General features: G+C 47.3%; 2 protein-coding genes across 5 annotated transcripts in view; both read right to left on the reverse strand.

Moving 5' to 3' along the window:
* The window catches only part of GPR153 (G protein-coupled receptor 153), a 28,120-nt gene extending 24,043 nt beyond the window's left edge, over positions 1–4,077 (reverse strand). Inside the window, exons 1-2 of one of the 2 annotated variants that reach the window (XM_072608701.1) lie at positions 3,860–4,077; positions 2,480–2,566 (exon numbers count right to left, since the gene is read on the reverse strand). The gene's annotated coding sequence lies outside the window, so the exon portion shown is untranslated. The remainder of the gene's footprint in view (positions 1–2,479; positions 2,567–3,859) is intronic. The other variant, XM_072608700.1, reaches the window with a different exon arrangement.
* A 4,685-nt stretch (positions 4,078–8,762) lies between these two features.
* Positions 8,763–19,394, reverse strand: part of ACOT7 (acyl-CoA thioesterase 7) — a 169,592-nt gene continuing 158,960 nt past the window's right edge. For all 3 annotated transcript variants that reach the window (XM_072608715.1, XM_072608714.1, XM_072608716.1), the window contains one exon: positions 8,763–9,197. In XM_072608715.1, coding sequence (XP_072464816.1) covers positions 9,187–9,197 — 11 coding nt within the window. In that variant the 3' untranslated portion in view covers positions 8,763–9,186. The remainder of the gene's footprint in view (positions 9,198–19,394) is intronic.

Below are 19,394 nucleotides of genomic sequence, written 5' to 3' on the forward strand. Positions count from 1 at the left end.
GATATGGTAGGCAGTTTTGAGAAGCAGGGAGGAAGAGAAAGAAGATGAAGGGTAGAAAGGTAGTGGGATAGGAGTCAAGGAGGACAAACTTCCTTTTTTGCCCAGAGTGCCAGTGGCCAGGGAGTTCCGGAACTCGTGTGATGTCAGTAACACAGAACTTTTTCCTTAATTCAGACTAAGAGGCATGAAAGCTGGAGGTCTCCAAATTGCCTGGGTTCGGGGATCTGTCCCCTGGGCAGGTCAGTCACCAAGCAGAACTCAGCAGCTGCCACCCCATGGGAGTCAGCAGCTCCAGGACCACCTTGCCCACTGGCCACCACCTCCCCTAAGCATACTTCTCCTTCCTGTCCCCTCCAAGTCAGAGAAAACTAACGATGCCCATCCTTCACATGCATAGGATGATTGACAGTTTACAAAGCACTTTCAGATTCAATATCTTCCAGATGCCTCCTCCCAAGAACCTGGGGGAGGACACAGAGACTCATTCATTCAATAACAATAACATTTTTTATATACCCCTTTCAAGGATGGCAATGCACTTTGCATATGCAACCTCGCTTGATCCTCAGAGCAACCCCAAGAGGGAGGTCAGTGCTGTTATCCTCCCTGTTTTGCAGATGAGTTCATGGAAAAAGATTAAGTGACTTGCCTAGGCTTGCACAGTCTGAAGTAGGATTCTGAACTCAGTCCAATTCATTAGCTGCTGCATGACCTAGCTTCAATGAACACTCATTATGAGCTTGTACGTGTGCGTATACAGGACTTTCCTACAGAGATCACATTCTCTTCTCCTTAGAGTAGGGGAGTTCCTAAAGCTTTTGGTGTTGGGGACCACTTTGGCAGGCTGCTGAAGTCTACGGGCCCCTTCTCAGAACAGTATTTTGTGACCTACATTTATAATGGAAGAAAATGCTAAATTTCAGTGAAAGGTTAGTCAAATCAGCCAGCATGTATTAAGCACTTCCTATATGCTAGGGGCAGGTAGGTGGTGCTGCAGTGGATAATAGCACACTGGGTTTGGAATCAGGAAGACTCCACTTTCTAAGTTCAAATCCAGCCTCAGACACTTACTAGTTGTGTGACCTTGGGCAAGTCACTTAACCTTGTTTACCTCAGTTTCCTCATCTGTAAAATGAGCTGGAGAAGCAAACAACAAACCACTCTGGTATCCTTGCCAAGAAAACGCCAAATGGAGTTATGAAGAGTCAGGCATGATGAAACATGCTAAGCTCTGGTAATGGCAGAAAGACAGCTCCTGCCCTCAAAAAACTTAAATTCTATTGAGAAAATACAACACATAAAAGCAGTGAAAAGGGAGAATGGAGAGGTACCCAAGCAGAAGTAGAGCAGAGAAAGTGCAGAGAATCAGCACTGAAACCTGGTTAGAGGGTTTTTTTTCCTTCTCCAAGTTCAAGGACCTCTTGCAATCTATCCACAGCCCCCTTGAGGGATCTGTGGCCCTCAAGAACCCTCCTTTTTTTTTTAGCGACTCGTAAAATGATGCCAGATCAGAAAGGGATAGCCCGAGTCTGAAACAAAGACAGCAGGTCTCATTTGGGGCTGAATGGACCAGAAATGTTAAAGAGTAGAGGAACTTCAGAATAAAGGAGCCCCATGGGCTCTCTCCTTATTAAACAGAGGGAGAACTTGACAAGTCTGATGACATGCTCCAAATCACCCAAAAAAAAGGCAATGAAAATCTGCATTTGAAGTATTAACAAACTAAACCTGCCTCCAGTCTATTCAGGTGGAGATGATGGGGAATAATCCTGGCAGGAAACTGGGAGTCTCGAATTTGGAAACACTAAATGCATATGGAATTCCGGTGTGAGATTTGGGGAAACAGAACCGTTCTAGGTCCCCAGGTCAGCCAAGTATGACCTGAGCCATTGTCTACAGACCAGAAGCAAAGAGAGCTGGACACAAATTATCCAAACACAGAACAGTGCCGAGGGCTCTGCATTTCAGCAGGGTGGCCACCTCAAAACTATTATTCCCAACCCAGCCCTCTTGCTCAAGTTCTCCAGGAAAGCAAAAACAAAACCAAACAAACCAAACAACCATCGAGAACATGATTTCACCAACGATGTGCCTTTCCAGGCTTCACTTGCGCTGATGTATATAATCTAGAGGGTTCGTTTGGATCGTTTCTAAACTCTCCTTTTGGCTCTTAATTTAGGCTCTCCAGTCTCCTGACCCCAGGAGGGTCAGGTACATCACATTCCTTTATGGATGGGCAAGTTTTTTTTTCCTTATGCCCAGCCTAAACTCTCCTGGGATGGTATAGGAGGGGTCTTGCACAGGCACTGTGGCTATGGCTCCTTCTCCCCACCCCCTAACCTAGCCTCATGACCTCTTTCTCTCCTGCCACCCCAAAGGGAATCCCGGGGAACTCCAGCTTTGTTCAAGTCTAGGTCCTCTGAGGGCAGAGAAAGGGAGAGACACCCCTGGAATCAAGCTTTAGGAACAGAACTCTCACCTCGGGGGTGGGGCCCACATCTCTTAGGTCACGTTCCTGGAGGCCAATGAGTCGGCAGGCCAGAGGTCTGATTGCAACAAAGGGGGCCTGCAGGGGGAGGCGAGGGGAGGGGGCTCGAACTTAAAAGGGTTCCTGTGGCATTCCGGCTCCTCGCCCTCCCTCCGGTGGACCCAGATCCGGGGGGTTCTTCCACCTCTTCAGTTATAGAATGTCAAGGGGCGAGAGGGGGAGGAATTGGTAGGCGGGAGGGGGAAGACAGTGGTAGCGGTGATGGAGCTCTTCCCATGGGAATCGGTCTCCTTATAGAGAAGACCAATCCCCAACCAGGATGGAGGGCTCCTCCGGGGCTCTCCCACCCTTTCGACCAAAGAAGACAGCCCAGTGTATTTTCTACTCCCACCTCCCCGCCCTCCACTCAATCCCGATCTGATTTCTAGCGTCTCCAATCCCACGAATACAATTCATTTACCTTTCCACCTCGCCGTGGCCGAGCACAGCTGCCCAGTCCAGCTGGTGCAGGGTCCCCGCAGTCCCTTCCACCCCCCCCCCCAGCCCCAAGCTAGTGGCAGCTGTCGCCCCCTCCCTCTTTTTCCAGACCCCCTCTGGGGACGCCTCCTTCGGAGGCGAAAGCTGGGGAGCCCAAGAGGGCGTGGATTAGCGCCGCCCCCGGACCGGTTCTCATCCAGGGCGCTGCTCCCGAGCCCCAGCTCCTGTGGCAGCAGCGAGGGTGGCCCGAGGGGGCGGTGCCTCCCTAAGGGGGTTAGACCGGGGCAAGAGGCCCCGGGCTCCCGACCCTAAGATCTGCAGGCAAACAAGATCCCCTCGGCCTCCTTTACCCAGGGTACGGCAGACCCCTGTCCGTTCTGGGGGCTCCCTTCAGCTTCAATGGAGCCCCCGGGGAAAGTTCCCACGGGGGCCAATTGAGGGGGACGCCCAAGATCCCCGGGGGCAAACCCCCCAGGCTGGCAGACGGCGATTTCGGGCCGGGGATGGAGGGGAGCCAGCGCAGCTCCCCAAGCCCGAGAGTGGGAGCAGGATTAGGGTCAGCTCCCCGTCTCCCTCCCCGTCCAGCCCCCGAAGATGAACTAGGAGACTGCCCGTGGGCGCTCTTGGAGGACACCGGGGCTCGAGGGGGCGGACGAGAGGGAGAAGGGGGGAGGATAAGGATGAGAAGGGGTGCAGGAGGAAAATGAGAGGAGGAAGAAGGCGAGGATGAGGAGGGGAGAAGGAGGGAGGAGAGCGAGGAGGGAGGAGCAGGGCTCCCCGCCCACTCCGCCCAGAGCCCCCCTCCGCTCTGCCCTGCCCTTCCTGGGGCCGCCGCGTCTCCCCCTTGCCCAGGGCTCGTGCCCCCACGCGCCCCCTCGGGCCCGGGGCCCTTACCCTGCGGCTCCGTGCCCGGGGCTCCGAGTCCGCTCCCGACACCTCGTCGCTCCGGTCCCCGCTGCTGCGGCGGCTCCCCCCGCCCAAGCGCAGCCGCGGGGGTCGCCCCCCGGCCGGGGGCATCCTCCCTCGGCGCCGCTGCCCCCGCCGTGCCGTGCCGTGCCCTGCCTGGCGGCACCCCGGCTGGCAGGGCTTCGGGCGGCAGCCCCCTCTGCAGCGGCGCCGCGCTCCCCAGCTGGCTCGCCCGGGCTCAGCCCGCCTCCCCTCTCCCCGCGGGAGGGCAGGCGGGGGTGCGGGGGGGGGGGTGCGGGGAGAGGGAGCAGGGCGCATGCTTCAGCCAGACCTAGCCCCCGCCCCAGCTCCGCCCCCGTCCTGCCCCGCCCCCAGCGGGGATGGGGGGACCCAGCCGGAGAGGCGGGGTGGGCGCGCCCGGGGCTGAGATCCTGGAGCCTCCCCGGCCTGTGCCCCCAGCCCCTCTGGGTCGGTGGGGATGTGGCCTGGGGCGGCCAGGGTGGGGAGGGGTGGGGCACCGAGACCCCTGCCGCGTGGGGACTGTGTGATTCTGTCCGCCGTGGCAACCCCCCCAGTCACGGGGAAGCAGCCCGTGTGGTCCCCTCCCAGGACCCCTCATGGAAGCGAGAACGATCTGCTTTCTCATCTCCCTCTGTGCTCGCCTTTGCCCCTCTCCACCCCGTCCTTGACCAGCTCAGGTCCTGAGCCCCCGCTGCGCTGCCCCCGTGGAAGTCCAAGGTCCTAGCTCAGCTGGTGAAAAGGACTGCCCTGGGAGAAGGGTGAGAGGAGGAGTCGGGGGCCCTTCACCTTTCTCGGCCACACGACCTCTTTTAAGTAACCTGGTGCTTTGTGAGTGGGTGGGTGGATGTGGTCCAACCTCAGAGAGACAAACCTCGGAGCTAGATCCTAAGGTATCTAGTCCAACTTCATTTACAGTTGAGGAAACTGAGGCAAATGGGGTGAAGCGACTTGCCCAGGGTCACATAGCTAGTAAGTGTCTGAGGCCGCATTTGAACTCAGGTGCTCAGACCTGGCATACCTATAGCTGGCAGCCCCCATCTCTGTGAGAGGAAGGAAACATGAATGTGATTTTGTATCCTGCACATACTAGCTGTGGGTGACCTTGGACAAGCACTTTTCTGGGGTGCCTCAGTTTCCCCACTCATAAAATGTCTGGGTTGGACTCTGTGGCAGTTAAGGTCCCTTTCTGATCTAAATCTGCTCTTACAGTCTGTCAGTGGAAACCGTCTTGTCCTCAGGATCTAGCAGAATTCAGCCAATGTGTCATTTGATAGTGAATTTGCCCAAACCTTTTTCAGTCCCCATCTCCACGCAAGCATTTGAAGCATATGACTGAGCCCAGAGATTGCTGGGGCTTACTGGTCTTGGAAACAGCAGGTCCTTACTCAAGTTGCGTGTAGGGGCTGTATCAGCCCATTCCTGGGAAGCTCTAGGATCCCTGCCCAGAAAGAAGGGCACTCATCCCAGATCAATGATGATCAGCTGGAGCAGTACTAGCTCAGGGCTGTTCATCATCAAAATGTATCTTGGTGCACATCAGCCGCTTCAGTTCTCTGTGAATGCAGCCGAAAGGAGGAATTAGGTTCTCCTCTGGGGACCTTGGGAAAGACCATCCTTTTTTCTAATCAGAGGTCCACTTCTAATGGGACAGCTTGAATCTCCACAATTCCCTCAAGACCCTAAAGAGTACAGTTCAAGGAGGGAAGAGGAGACACCTTATAAGTGGATTCCACACCACAACGGTGACATCCCAAAGGGATTTCTTCAGAGAGAAACCAAAAGGTTCTTGTGGTTAAAAATAGATCTGCCAATATCTAGTTGTATAAGGAAAGGACTAGACCCGGGCCTCCAGGGTGACTTGGAAGACAGGTAAGGGGGCTTTCATGGAGAGCATGTGAACGTTGTACAGACAGGCCAAATTTCAACTCGGAGCCCTTGGTATAAATAGAACAGCTAACAGTGGGAAGCAATTGTACACAACGCTTCACGTAATCAAATGTGACATTTATAAGGCAGACGTTTCTCCCCCTCTTTCATGAGTCACAGGTGATTTAGTCACATGGAGACATTGGCCCCATTACATGGTGCCTCAGGGCATGAGATAACCAGGATCACCATCTACTCTAGTTCCCAGCAAGAGACTCCCTGACCCTGCAGCCCCAGGGGAGCCCCAGCCTTTTCTTTTACTGACATTCAGGTTGTACTGACCTCTTCCGAATCCTCCCTCATTCATGGAGGACAGGGCTAAATTTAGGTAGAAAGAGTTGAGGTCTTCTTCTCCCCCTGAAAGACTGGTTTTTCCAGGGGGCTTTGGTAACGCCAGCCCTGATGGGAGCTGAGAGCAGATCTAGCTTGCATTTGTCTTTGTAAATGCTTCCAGAGCGGATATTTTCAGGCATCATTTCCCACCCCACATATTGTCTGACTGCGGTCTTGGCTTCATAGACCTTGGGCTCAGATGGTTCAGCCTGGGCCTCTCAGTTCACTTGGCAGAGCAGCTGCTTTACACACGTGAAGCCTCAGTGTTAGGAGATTGGGTATAGGGTTGGGGATTACTAACAGATTGAGGCAGGTAACAAAGGTATGACTGAGAAGCTAGCTAAGGTGAGGGCAAGGGGGCTGGGCCAAGCCAAATCTTTCTCTGTACCATGGGCTAGTCTATAGCAGTCACCTAGAAGTCTATAGCAGTCACCTAGCAAGTATACAAGAAGTGGTTTGAAAGTTAATAAGGAAAAGGAAAAAAAGCCAAACATTTGACCAGAAATTTGGGGCTGGTCATAGAGTGAGAGATGGATAGCTGAGTGCTTCAGGGGGCATTGATAAAGGGCTGAGGACCTAGAGGAAGGATCCAGTGGGGAAGTACGTATGGGAGCACATTGTTTTCATTCCCAAAGAATGTGAGTTCTTCTGTTTCGCCATTCAAAGCCTTCCATTGCCCAGCCCTCTCCTATCTTTCCAGTCTTCTTACACCCCAGTCCCCATCGTATCCAATAACACTGGCCATGTTTTTTAGTCATTTCAGTTGTGTCCGATTCTCTATGACCCCATCTGGGGTTTTCTTGGCAGAGATACTGGAGTGGTTTGCCATTTCCTTCTTCATTTCATGACAGATGAGGAAACTGAGGCCAGTGGGGTGAAGTGACTTGCTCTGGGTCACACAGCTATTAAGTGTCTGAGGCCAGATTTAAACTCAGGTCCTCCTGACTCCAGGCCCAGTGCTCTAGCCACTGAGCCACCTAGCTGTCCCCTTGGCCCCCTCGCTGTTCCTCAAACAAGATACTCCCCTAATTCTGGGCATTTTCACTGGCTTTCCCCTCTTGCTTGGAATTCTCTGCCTCATCTCCCCTGACTCTAAGTTCCAGCTAAAATCTCACCTTCAGAAAAGTTTTCCTGATCCCCCTCCCTATTAGTGCCTTCCCTCTGTTGAGCTATCTCCGATTGTCCTATCTTCTATCTGTCTATTGTCTCCCCTGTTGGAGTGGGAGCTCCTGGAGGGCAGGGACTGCATCTTACATGGTGCCCTCTTGGCACTCCACACATGCCTGTTGAATTGAACAGTACAGCCCTAGAGGTGGGGGGTAGAAAGCTCAGTTTGAGGATTATTCTGCTTCTCAGAAACATGGGCAAGACCAGAAACAACTCAAAGAAGTTGGATGGGCCACTTCTGTGGGTGGATTACCCGCCATGTTTGTGGGCACAGTATGTAATCCCATTACCACCAGTTTTAAGCACTCTTTCTGGGCCCACAACTTAGACCTTGAGATTACGGTTACACCTCTAATTCTAGAGATTTCGACATATAATTCAACCGGGGAAACCTTTATTGATAAAGTACCTACTGTGTACTAGGTGCTGACATCTTTCAGCATCTATTTTCTGCCTCTGGAATCCCTTCTTTATAGGCCCCTGTAGATGCTCCCCTTGGAGAGATAGCTACCTCCACTTTTTCTAGGCTGCCTGAGCTGGAAGCATTCTCCTTCTTTCAGAAGGTGAATTCTGACAGCGATTGCTTTTATTATCTTTGCCTGGAGAGTCTGATCTTCTCCTCTGCACTGAGCCTTGGTAGCTGGCCTGACTCTTTCTCTAAAGCTGCTAGCTCTGAGTAGTACTGAAGGTTCCACCCCACAATGGCCAATTGACTTTTTTTTTTTGGACTCTCTTCTCTCCTTTTAAAGCAGAGTTGGGTGGATAATAGCTGTGGGCATGAAGAGTTAGGATGAAGTGGGTTTCAGGCTCCCAGAAGTCATCTGGCTAGTTTCTTTTGACAGAAGCCTTGCCTCTCATATTTACAAATGACTGGTTAGAAGGGCCAAGCTGTTTTGACTTGAGCTTTGCTGGGAGTCCAAGTGGGGATGGAGTGGGGTGAGAAATATCCCTCCCAGGGCCTAAAGTGGCTTTCCAGGGTAGGGAGGGCACTGGCAGAGTCTAGGCTGAGTAGGAATGTTCAAGCACCCATCTAGGGCTCTTGAAATACTCCATTCAAATGCAGGTGCATAGGAGAGAGGAAAAGCATTATCTGCTATCCACCTACCAGGAATTTCTCAAGCATCACTCAGGGCATCAGTACTGCCTGATAGAGAGAAGCCTTAGTTGTGAAGCTGCCAAAATCCACACTGTTTCCATCGCAACAGAAACCCCTGGAATGGAGTCGTCGGATCAGTGTTGATCACTGGACTCTGTGTGTTACTCCCTGTGGTCCCCCTGCATGGCATGACCAGGGGAAGGAGAGGAGAGGGGTTGGTGGGGGGGCGGGGGCTGGGCACCTAGAGCTGCAAGTAACACTCATCCCAGAGAGGGCCAGAATCACCTTTGCATCTTCCACCCAGTGCCAAACCTTCCCTCATGAAGCAAAGACCAGCAGTCAGAATGATTCGCTCCAGCCACAATAGCTTTATTAACGTCAGGGTGTTCTTTATATAACTTACAGTGGGCAACAGTAGGATTCTCTAAGTTTTTCCATGGAATGACTTGAGACAGTTTAGAATAATACTGTAGAGCATTTAAACTGGAGTAATATAAATAAGCTTTGGTGTACACATTTTCAGAATATACTATAGGTTAACACTGCATTACAAATACTTCACAGAACACCAGTTTTTAACAGGAATAGGTATTTTTGGCCAAGTGAGTTACTTCTAAGTGAACAAACAAATTCCTTCCCAGCTGTATCTTCCTGGGTTTCTGCGGCTCAGGTAGAAGGTCACTTCTGAGGGGCGGCATCTATTTGGGCCTGCCGCTTGGCTTTCATCTGCAGGTATCTGCCCTTGCCCTCTTCAAAACGCTTTTTCTCCTCTTCAGTCTCTACCTGTTGACCATAAAAATGAATAAGGGTCAGAACCTAAAAGAAAAAAAAAAAACCTTTTTCTCCCCAATTAGCAAGCATTTATTTTCTCTCTCTTACCTCTCCACCCTGCCCCACCCCCAAACTCAGAAAAAAGAAAACACAAAACTTCATAATAAATATTTGTATTCAAGCAAAACAAATTTCTCATTTCCATATTGACCACGTCCAAAAACATACATCTCATTCCATGCCCTGAATCTATCACCTTTTTGTCAGGAGGCGGGTAGTGTGATTCCTCTGCATCTGTGATTGGTCAGACTCCTTAAATCTGAAATCCTCTTACCTGCCCATTCTCTACTGGCTTTCCACCTCTCCCCCTTGACAGAAGGCTATCTCCCCTGCATGAGTCACTCTCTAATCTTTTCTCTGTCTTCACCCCTTGGTGAACCAATCCATCTCTACATGGTCCTCTTCTCTTGAGCCCCGACGTGCTCACTGACTACACCCTGCCACGCCCCAGGCTCAGACCATTCCCATCATCTCCTGTCTTTTCTCCTTTGTGTGCTGCTGAATGAAGGTAAAGAAAATCATGCAGCTGTTGTGAGTGGGTCCACTACCAGGCTGTTACCCAGCCTTGCCTGGCCCTCACTACTACCATGCAATCCTACTATAGTATCACTTCCATTATCCCACCCCATTCCAAACCTTTTCATCGCTCAAACTTTCCATGACTCCCCCTCCTCTCAGCTGAGAATGCTGCCTCCTATTTTAAAGAAAAAATTGAGACCCTTTGCCTGAGGACGCCTTCTTCTTCCCTCTTGTCTGCTACCACTCTGGTCCCTGCTTCACATGAAGTGACCTTACTCCTTTGCAATGCCAAGCCTTGCACACATAATCTCATTCCACCCCATCTCTTCCAATAGACTGGCTCCTCTTTCATCTCTCCCTCTCTACTGGAGGCTTCCCCTCCTGCCTACAAACTTGCCCACGTCTCCGCCATTCTCAAAAATCCTCACTTCCATCCTTGTTATCATCCTCTCTCTCTTCTATCCTTTGTAGCTAAACTCCTCAAAGAGGCATCTACAGCCAACTGGTGCCTCCACTTCTTCTCACACCACCCCCCAATTTGGTGTCCAACCTCATTATTTCACCAAAACTGCACTTTCCAAAGTTACCAATCATCTCCTCATTGCCAAATCCAATGGTTTTTTCTCAGTCCTCATTCTCATGGATCTCTTTGGAGCCTTGGACACTGCGGATCACTCTCTCCTCCTCTTCCATGCTCTCTTCTTGCTAGGTTTTCTCTCTCCTGGTTCTCCTACATATTGGACTACTCTTCTGCCTTTGCTGGATCCTCATCCAAATCATGTCCTCTAATTATGGCTGCCCCTAAGGTTTCTGCCCTGACCCCCATCTCTTCTCCCTCTAGACTACTTAATTTGGTGATCTCATTAGCTTCCATGGACTTAATGATCATCCCCATGCACATGCTCAAATCTACGCATCTAGCCCTAACCTCTTTGCTTGACCTCCAATCTCTATCTGTACCTGCCTTTCAGACATCTTGAACTGGATGTCCTGCAGACATCTTAAAACTGAACTCACCATCATCCTTCTCCCTAAACCCTGCCCCTCCCAAATTTCTCTATTACTTCTAAGGGTAGCACCATCCTCCCAGCCCCTAGGTTCCCAATCTAGGAGTCATCCTGGATTCTTTACAATCTCTCCCATTCCATGTACAATCTGTTGCTATGGCCTGTTGGTTTCACCTTTGCAGCATCTCTAGAATATGCTTGCTTCTCTCCTCTGACACTGCCCCCACCCTGGTGCAGGCTCCCATCCCCTCATGCCTGGATCGCTACAATAGCTGCTGGTTCATTTACCTGCCTTGAGTCTCACCCCACTCCAGGCCATCCCCCACTCAGACACTAAAGTGATCTTCCTAAAGAGCAGGTATGGCAGTGTCCCTCCTCTATGCTCAGGATCAAAGCCTCTCAGTGACCCTGGCCTTCTGGCTCTCCTCAGAACAAGACATTCCATCACTTGCTGTCCCGCATGCCTGGAACACTGTCCCTCATCTCCATCCTTCAAGTCCCAACTCAAATCCCTTTTTCCTCAGTCCCTCTTAACTCTAGGGCCTTCCTTCTGTTCATTATTTCTTTCTTATCCTGTAACTAGCTTGTTTGTCTCCTCAGGTAGACTGTGAGCTCCTTGAGGGCAGAGACTGTTGTCTTTTGCCTCTCTTTGCATCCCCAGCACTTAACACAGTGCCTGGCACATAGCAGGCACTTGTTATGAGCTCACTGACTAAATCTTTCACAGTTTGTTTTTTACAGTGTTGCTATTGCATAAATAGTCCTCCTGGTTCTGTTCATTTTATTCTGCATCAGTTCACATAATCCTTCTGGATTTTTTCTGAGAATTTAATTTGTTTTTAAACCAAATTCTGTTGTTCCATATGCTTTAAAAGTCCACGCCATTAGGTTAGAGGAAGTGAAGGGCCTTGCTGGGGAGTGGGAAGGAAGGCCAGAGGAAAGGAATGGTTTCCTTCTACCACAAGGTATATCTTCAAATCCACCCATTAAATCCTCCAGGTCCCATATCTCCCCTTCCAGAAACCTCTCTGAGAACCTACAACTTATGCTCACGAGAAAAAGGATGGAACATCAGGAAGCCTTTCTGGTTCACTGCTCTGGGGGTGACAGTGATGGGGCAATAGTCAGTATTTGGCAAATGTTCCTAGGGTTTCTTCCTAGCTGGTAATGTTGCCAATGGATGTTCAAGTTGCATGGACCCATGAGAGGGAGAATAGTAGAGACCACTATAGCTCTTAAGATCTACACCAAATCCCCAAGAGATCATAAAAATGGGAAAGGGTCCCACATGTACAAAAATATTTACAGCAGCACTCTTTGTAGTTGCCAAAAACTGGAAGTCAAGGGGATGTCCATCAATTGGGGAATGGCTGAATAAATTATGGTATATGAATGTAATGGAGTACTATTGTGCCATAAGAAATGATGAACAAGAAGACTTCAGAGAGACCTGGCAGGACTTATATGACCTGATGCTGAGTGAAAGGAGCAGAACCAGGAGAACTTTGTGCACAGCAACGACCACAGTGTGCGAGAGTTTTTTCTGGTAGACTTGGAATTTTGTAATAACGCAAGAACTTCTTAAAAAAAAAAAATAATAAAATCCCAATGGTGGTTCTCTAAGGCAAAATGCCTTCCACACTCAGAGAAAGAAATATGGAAGTCATTCGCAGAATGTAGCAGATCATGTTTGTGTATGTGTATGTTTTTGTGTATCATGTTTTGATTTGTTATATGATTTCTTCCATTTATTTTAGTCCGACTACATAGCATGACTATAGTGAAAATGTACTCAATAGGAAAGTATATGTAGAACCTATACAGAACTGTATGCAGTCGTGGGGAGGGAGGGGGGTAGTGGGGGGTAGGTATGGGGGGGATAAAATCTCAATTGTATGGCAGTGATTGTTAAACATTAAAAAATAATTAAAAAAAAAAAAGATCTACGCCAAATCAGCTCTGCTCAGGCCCAGGCATCTTCAGGGCCATAAAATAATTAGTGAATTTGAAATGCACAATGAACATTCACATCATTTTCAACCACAGTTCTGTATATTAGGCTGAGAATTTCCCAAGTAATAAGTTTGACAATGAAAAAAAATTCATTATAAAAGTGAATTTAAAAACTATAAATAAATTGGTGCACAGAATTCAGAGACATATAGAAATTTCATCAGATCAGAGATCAACTAGTCTAGTAACTCTCTATGTGTGGTCTGAGGACCTTGGAGGTCCCTAAGACCTTTCAGGGGGTCCATAAGGTTAAAAGTTGCATTGTATACAAGATGCAGTAGAATTTCTATTCCACTTCCTATATCCTAGTCAATTCAACTCCTAACCAAAAGACCCTAAGTTCATCTACCATCTCCTTAAACATCTTATACAATTTACTCTGAGGTACTACATCTTCAAGACGTCCAGAAGCCAAAGAGAAATCAGTCAATCAGGCAGATGCCCTTCATTTCCAATGACACTCAACTCCAGCAGCTATTTTTAGTTTTGAGTATTTTACAGATTAACAGTGTATTTGCAAAGATGAGTACAATCAGTTTTAGAATGTAATGTCAAGTTATATCAAATATTTCCTCCCCCTCAGACATCTCTGAAATTGTTCTCTAAATGTCACCAGGTATAAATTGTCAAAACCTTGAATACTTAGAGCCTATGAAACTTAAGGATATTTGCAGAATTTTATAGCTGTGAGAGACTTCAAGAGGCCATCTAGTCCAATCTGTACAGTAACAAGAATCAGAGCTCTTAGACTTCAAGCTGGAAGAGACCTCAGAAGACCATCTAAGCCTAATGCTCTATACTATCTCCACAAGCAGCTGCCTAGTCTTTGCTTAGAGATCTCTGGTGAGGAGGACCTCCCACCCCACCAGGGGTGGCCCATTCTGCTTCTGGATAGCTCTCCTTGATTGTAAGTTTTTCTCTTATGTCAAGTCTAAATTGATTTCTTTGCAACTGTCACTTGTTGCTGCTGGTATTCAAACAGAATAAAATGAATTTTTCTTCCACCTGACAGCCATCATGTCACTAGGTCTTCTCTTATCCAAGCTAAACATTCCAAGTTCCTCCAACTAGCCCTCATATGTCTTGACCACAAGGTCTTTGCTCATGCTCATCAGTTGCCTATGGATACTCTCTGGTTTAGTGATGTCTTTCCTAAAATGTGGTGCCCACAATTCAACCCAATACTCAAAGTTGATCTTACCAGGATATAGTGTGCCTATAAACTCCCTATGTCCCTGGACACTTTGTCCCCTCCTCTTAATATAGCCTAAGATTACAGAAGATTTTGCAAGGCAGGGGAGCTGCCATAATATATTATGACTGCTATTGAGTTTTCAGGGAAATCAGGTTAGTCTGATGTAGCCTACTCCTGATGAAGTCCTCTCTGCTCTCTGAGATCCGTATTTTTTTTTTCTAGATACTCATAAATCAGTTTTTGAAGCTTTGTCAGAGATAAAAGTCAAGCCCAGTAGTTTACAGTTTGAAGACTTCATTTTCTTCCTTTTTAAAAAAATGATGGGAGCATTCACCCTCCTTTGTGCTTGGAACTCTGACATCTTTCAAAGATCCTTGACCCCAAGAGGCAATCATGTTGGTCAGCTTTTGGTATCCTTGAATGTAATTAATCTGTGGCCCACCATGATGCCCAGCAAGGGCAACTGGGGGCTCTCTTGCTCCTTCCCTATTCATCCTGGATTTCAGCTTTCCATAAGCCATTTTTGTATAGTTCCTTCTGATCCAAAGATCTTTCCCCTTGGCAGAGAAGAGAAAAGCAAAAAAGAGAGACAGAAAGAGAGAAAGACAGAGAGTGTGAGAAAAAGAAAAAGAGAGAGAGAGAGAGAGAGAGAGACAGGGGGGAGAGGGAGGTAGAGGGAGGGAAGGAGGAAGGGAGGGAGGGAGAGAGAGAGAGAGAGAGAGAGAAAGAGAGAGAGAGAAAGAGAGAGAAAGAGGGAGAGAGAGAGAGAGAGAGCGAGAGAGAGAGAGAGAGAGAGAGAGAGAGAGAGAGAGAGAGAGGGAGAGAGAGAGAGATGGATAGCTTTGTTGTCCTCTCAGTTTGTTGCCAATAACCTATCTGCCCAGAGTCCAAGGTCTGAGTCTTTCTTTGGTCCTCTTTTCTTTTATCCAATAGAGCTAAACCTCTTCCATGGTTCTCAGCATTTCTTCCCAGGCACAGGTCTCTTAGAGATTGGCCCCTCCTGAATGTATCCTCAGTTACCTGCCCTCACTTCCACTGTTTCTACCAGTCTTCTTAAATCTAAGTTAGTCCTTGTGAATTTGCAGGGCCTTTTTGTCAATTCCCCCTTCTCTCCTCGCTGGAATAATTTCTTTTTGTGTACTTGGAATACCATTCCTAACATCTCATTCTTCCTGGACTGACTTTCCTTGAAAAGTTTTAGACTATGGGTCCTACCTGCCTTCCATCTTTAACCCTCTGAAATCCAGATGATGCTCAGATCCTGAACAGGTCTTCTTGTTGCTTCTTGAAGAATGTTGGTTCTTGAAGAATCTAATTATCATTAAGAAAAGCCAGGAAAGTATTGCTGGTTCTGTTGGCACAGGGAGAGTTTATATCCAGATCACTGAAGGCCTTCATGGAATATCATTTATGCCCATGGCATCACCAGAAATGGGCAAGGGTCATCAGTTCTGACAAATCCTACCTGTAGATCCCAGAAAGATAGATGACCTCTTTGTTTGTTTTAAGTGATTATTCAAAACTCAAATCACCAAGCTAATACACAATTTCATGTTTTCCAAGAACTCAAGGTGCCAAACTTCCTTTCACAGGTACCAGAATCTTCTTTTTGGCTGCCTTGGGAAACCTCAGCAGAGATGTCGTTGGCTTCTGAATTGCCTGCTTGACCATTTTTACTTCTTTGACAACCCTGATTGGTGGCAGGTTGAACTGTCTGAAGTTCAGGTTTTTGGCTTTCCTGGACATTCTATAGCAACAAGAGAGGCCCTCCATGATGGCCCTCTGGGATTCAACAGCTCAGTAATTCCTTTTCTTTTGGATTTCTTCCAAAGATAACTTCTTGTGCTTTCTTCTACAAAAGACAATTCAACTGCTCCACTCCAGGTTCCCCTTCTAAAGGAATGCAGACTTGTATTTTTCATACAAGAATTGGAAAATTTTCCCATTGTTCTGAGCATGGATGCTCTCATTACCCAGGTAGAACTCCTACCCATTGAAGTTGCATAGCTTGACTTTCATGGCTGTGAGTACTAGGGATGTGGCAAAGAGTAAGAGGCAGTTATGAGAAGGATCCTCTTTGTTGCTAATGCCAACAATCTCAGAATTCAGCAGAGGCACACCAAATACCACCACTCATCTCTGTTTCCTCTAACTCTCCTGTGAAGCCATATCACATTTTTGGAGGGCAAGCAGCTGTCTGCTTTTCTGAAGGTCCTCACTTACAGAAAAAGGGAAGAAAGTGGAGTGTGCAAACTGTAGTTTACTAAATTCAACTTTAATTGCTAGCAAAATTCTTTTTTTTTTTGAGAATCTCTTTTTTTAGATGATAGATTTTTAAATGAATTTTTAGTTTCATATTGCCTATATTTTCCCCTGTATCTCTCCCACGCATTCAGAGAGAAATCCTTTGCCAAGGTGGAGAAACCCACAGTTGTGGAACACTGTACGTGATGCTCACTTTTCTTAATGTATTGGTTGATTTTGCTGAGTTTTTTCCCTTTTTCTTCCTCTTACAAACTCTTTGCTATAAGAACCCTCATCATTTCATACTCAGCTTTTTTTTCATTTCATTGAACTCCAAATGTTCAGCGGTTCATTTTTCTCTTTCCCTTGTGCCACATTCTTCCATCTTTCACCCTCCTGTCATGACCACCTTCTGTCTCTTCCAGAATCTTTTTCTTCATTTTCACACTGAGGTCCTTCTTTCATTTTTTTTTTACAAAAAGTTCTATAAGATAGCCAAGAGAGTGCAAAGATACTCCCTGAATTCCATTACCTTCTCTTCTAGGAAAGGACCTACTCCGTGAGCATAGATTACAGCTCCCTGGACTTCCCAGAAACACAAACATCACCCACTCAATGTAAGTCAATGCAATCTTCGTATTGCTCTCCTTCTTCCTCTAACTTGGGAAAGTCATCCCAGCCTAAAAGAAGGATACACACTCTGTCTCTAATATATGCCAGCACTAGAATCAGGTGCTGTCCTTGCCCTGGAGGACAAAGCTCTTGAATTAAATTCTCAAGCACAGGACTTAAACCAACACATGAACACAGAGTATCTAAGAGGAGCCATTCATTTTGTCTGTGCCCCTCACCTCCAGCTACATGCTTCTGGGGTAGAAGGGGCAACTGCAGGTCACCAACCAGTGCATTCCTCTTTAGAATTCACTGACTTGACTGCAATATCTGCAAGTGGTATGAAGAGTAGGGATAAGGATGACCTACAGAAAGTTCCTGCCAGAAGGAGGTCAGGCTCTTAGGGTTGACCCCAACAAAAAAGCTCCATGCTAGATGCTGCATCATCACACAGCCAGCTTTACAAAAAGCTATTGGCTGCATACTGGAGTCCTGTTGAAAACGGTTGGGAAAAAGCCCAGTTGGTCTGAAATAGGCAAGAGGTACAACACACCTCCCTTCTCTCACTGTCTGTCCACTGGTTTCTATCTCTATTTCATACTGTGACTCTGTTATCTTTCTGTTGTACGATGGTGGTTTCATTTATCCTCCTGAGAGTACTTATAATGAGATTTAACAATCCTTCTTAAATTGGTAAAACTAATTTCAAACTTGCAATAACACTATTAGTAATGCCATTCCTGAGCACACATACAACCTAATCCAATCTGAGTCTTACTATATGTAAGGGTCTATGCAACAAGAGGCCTTGTTGGCTGAGAGCTCTGATTCCAACCCAGCCAATCCCTTGTGCTCTACATCTTTCTGTCTGCACAGACACATGAGTCTCTTCCTCATCTTTCTTCCTTGAAGTTGGGGAGACATGAGAGATGATGCCCTCTATTGAGCATCATAACTCTGCTACAAAAAGTCCCTTGGGTCAGATCATTTTCCACCTCCTTCCAAGTTTTGCCTAACTCCTCAGACCCACAATGACCTCATCTTCTCTGAGCTACTATTGAGCATCTATATTAATACCCAAAGACACTTTTCTGCCCCTGATAGCATCATGTTTCATGTTTCATATTCATTTTTTGTTTTCACAAGCAGGAAAACTTCTCAAGAGCAAAGACTACCTTCCCTTCCTCTCTCACTGCTCAGAACACCTCGCACAGTACAAACGGGATTGAGATCAATGTTGAAGTGGAGCCCGTACCCTCCTGCTGTCACATTTCATACCCTTCTTTTCCAAAACCTGGGGTCCCCTAGAAGCTCTCATCCACTGTAGTGGGCTTCATGGGGCTGACATAGTCTATTTCTACATGGGTAGCCCCCTTACTCCTATCCCTACACCCCATATAAGTGCAGCAAGTTATCTATAAAAACATAGGCATAGCTACCCCAGAACTGTAATAAGCAGCATGCTTTACTCCACCAGTTTGGAAATAGCTCCTCTTTGCTGTGCCTATGGATACTTGTGGCTGGTGGTTTCAGCTAAGAGCTAAGAGAGAATAAGAAGAAAATATTGATTATAAGTTCAGGTTTCTGTTAAAACCAAAGTGGCTTCTTTTGGTTCTGATGGCAGGCTGACCTGATCATCCAAGATATCTTGAAACTGAGCTGTCCTAGCTTAAACTGATTCCTGCTCCATCATGTCGCTCCATCAGCCTTTAAAACAGATTGGAAGAAAGAACTCTCTTCATAAATAGAGGCAGCCAAGTGGCAGAGAGGAGAGAACTCTGGGACTGGAGTCAGGAATTCAAATCCAAATTCACATTTGGCCTCAGATACTAGTGTGTTACCCTGGGCAAGTCACGTGACCTCTGTTTGCTTTGGCTTCCTCATTTGTAAAATGCTAATTTTAATAGCATCTACCTCCCGTAGTCGGTGGAAGGATTAAGGGAGGTAACATTTGTAAGGTGCACTGTCTGGCACATAGTGGGTACAACATTAATGCTAACTGCTATTACTAATAACAATAAGCAATAAAAATTCGGGGTTTCAGTGAGGCATTTATCCCCCAACCAAATTCTGGCACAGATACAAACACGGGGATGAAAGACACTGCTTACTTAAAAAGGAAAATGCTATTTCTTTACTTCCCTTCCCATTTCCCACTCTATACACATGCACACATTAAATGGGGGACCTCATGGGAAGCAGGTGAAGGTGACTCTTCCCTACAGGTTGAAACTCTGAATTGTGGAAGAAAAAAATCATTTGCAAGTGATGACAGGAAGAAATAGCATGAATTCATCCTGGAAAGAAGCTGCGTTTGGGGAAGGTCAGCTTCGAGGAGCAGCTTTGATTTTGTGGAGGGAATAGGGGGATCAGGATGTAAGGAGACAAAATCTCAGGGAAGAGACATCAGTAAACAGAGCCCTTACTCAGCTCCACACTTCTAGACTCCATTGCTGGCTGGGTTAGCATTAATATGCTGGTTTTTTTCTTGCAGCTGAAATATATCAAGCACCAAAAAGGAACAAAGCAGATGCTTCTCCAGGCAACATCTGCAGGCTC

The sequence above is a fragment of the Notamacropus eugenii genome, chromosome 5 (genome assembly GCF_028372415.1).
Source record: "Notamacropus eugenii isolate mMacEug1 chromosome 5, mMacEug1.pri_v2, whole genome shotgun sequence".
Lineage (NCBI taxonomy): Eukaryota > Metazoa > Chordata > Mammalia > Diprotodontia > Macropodidae > Notamacropus > Notamacropus eugenii.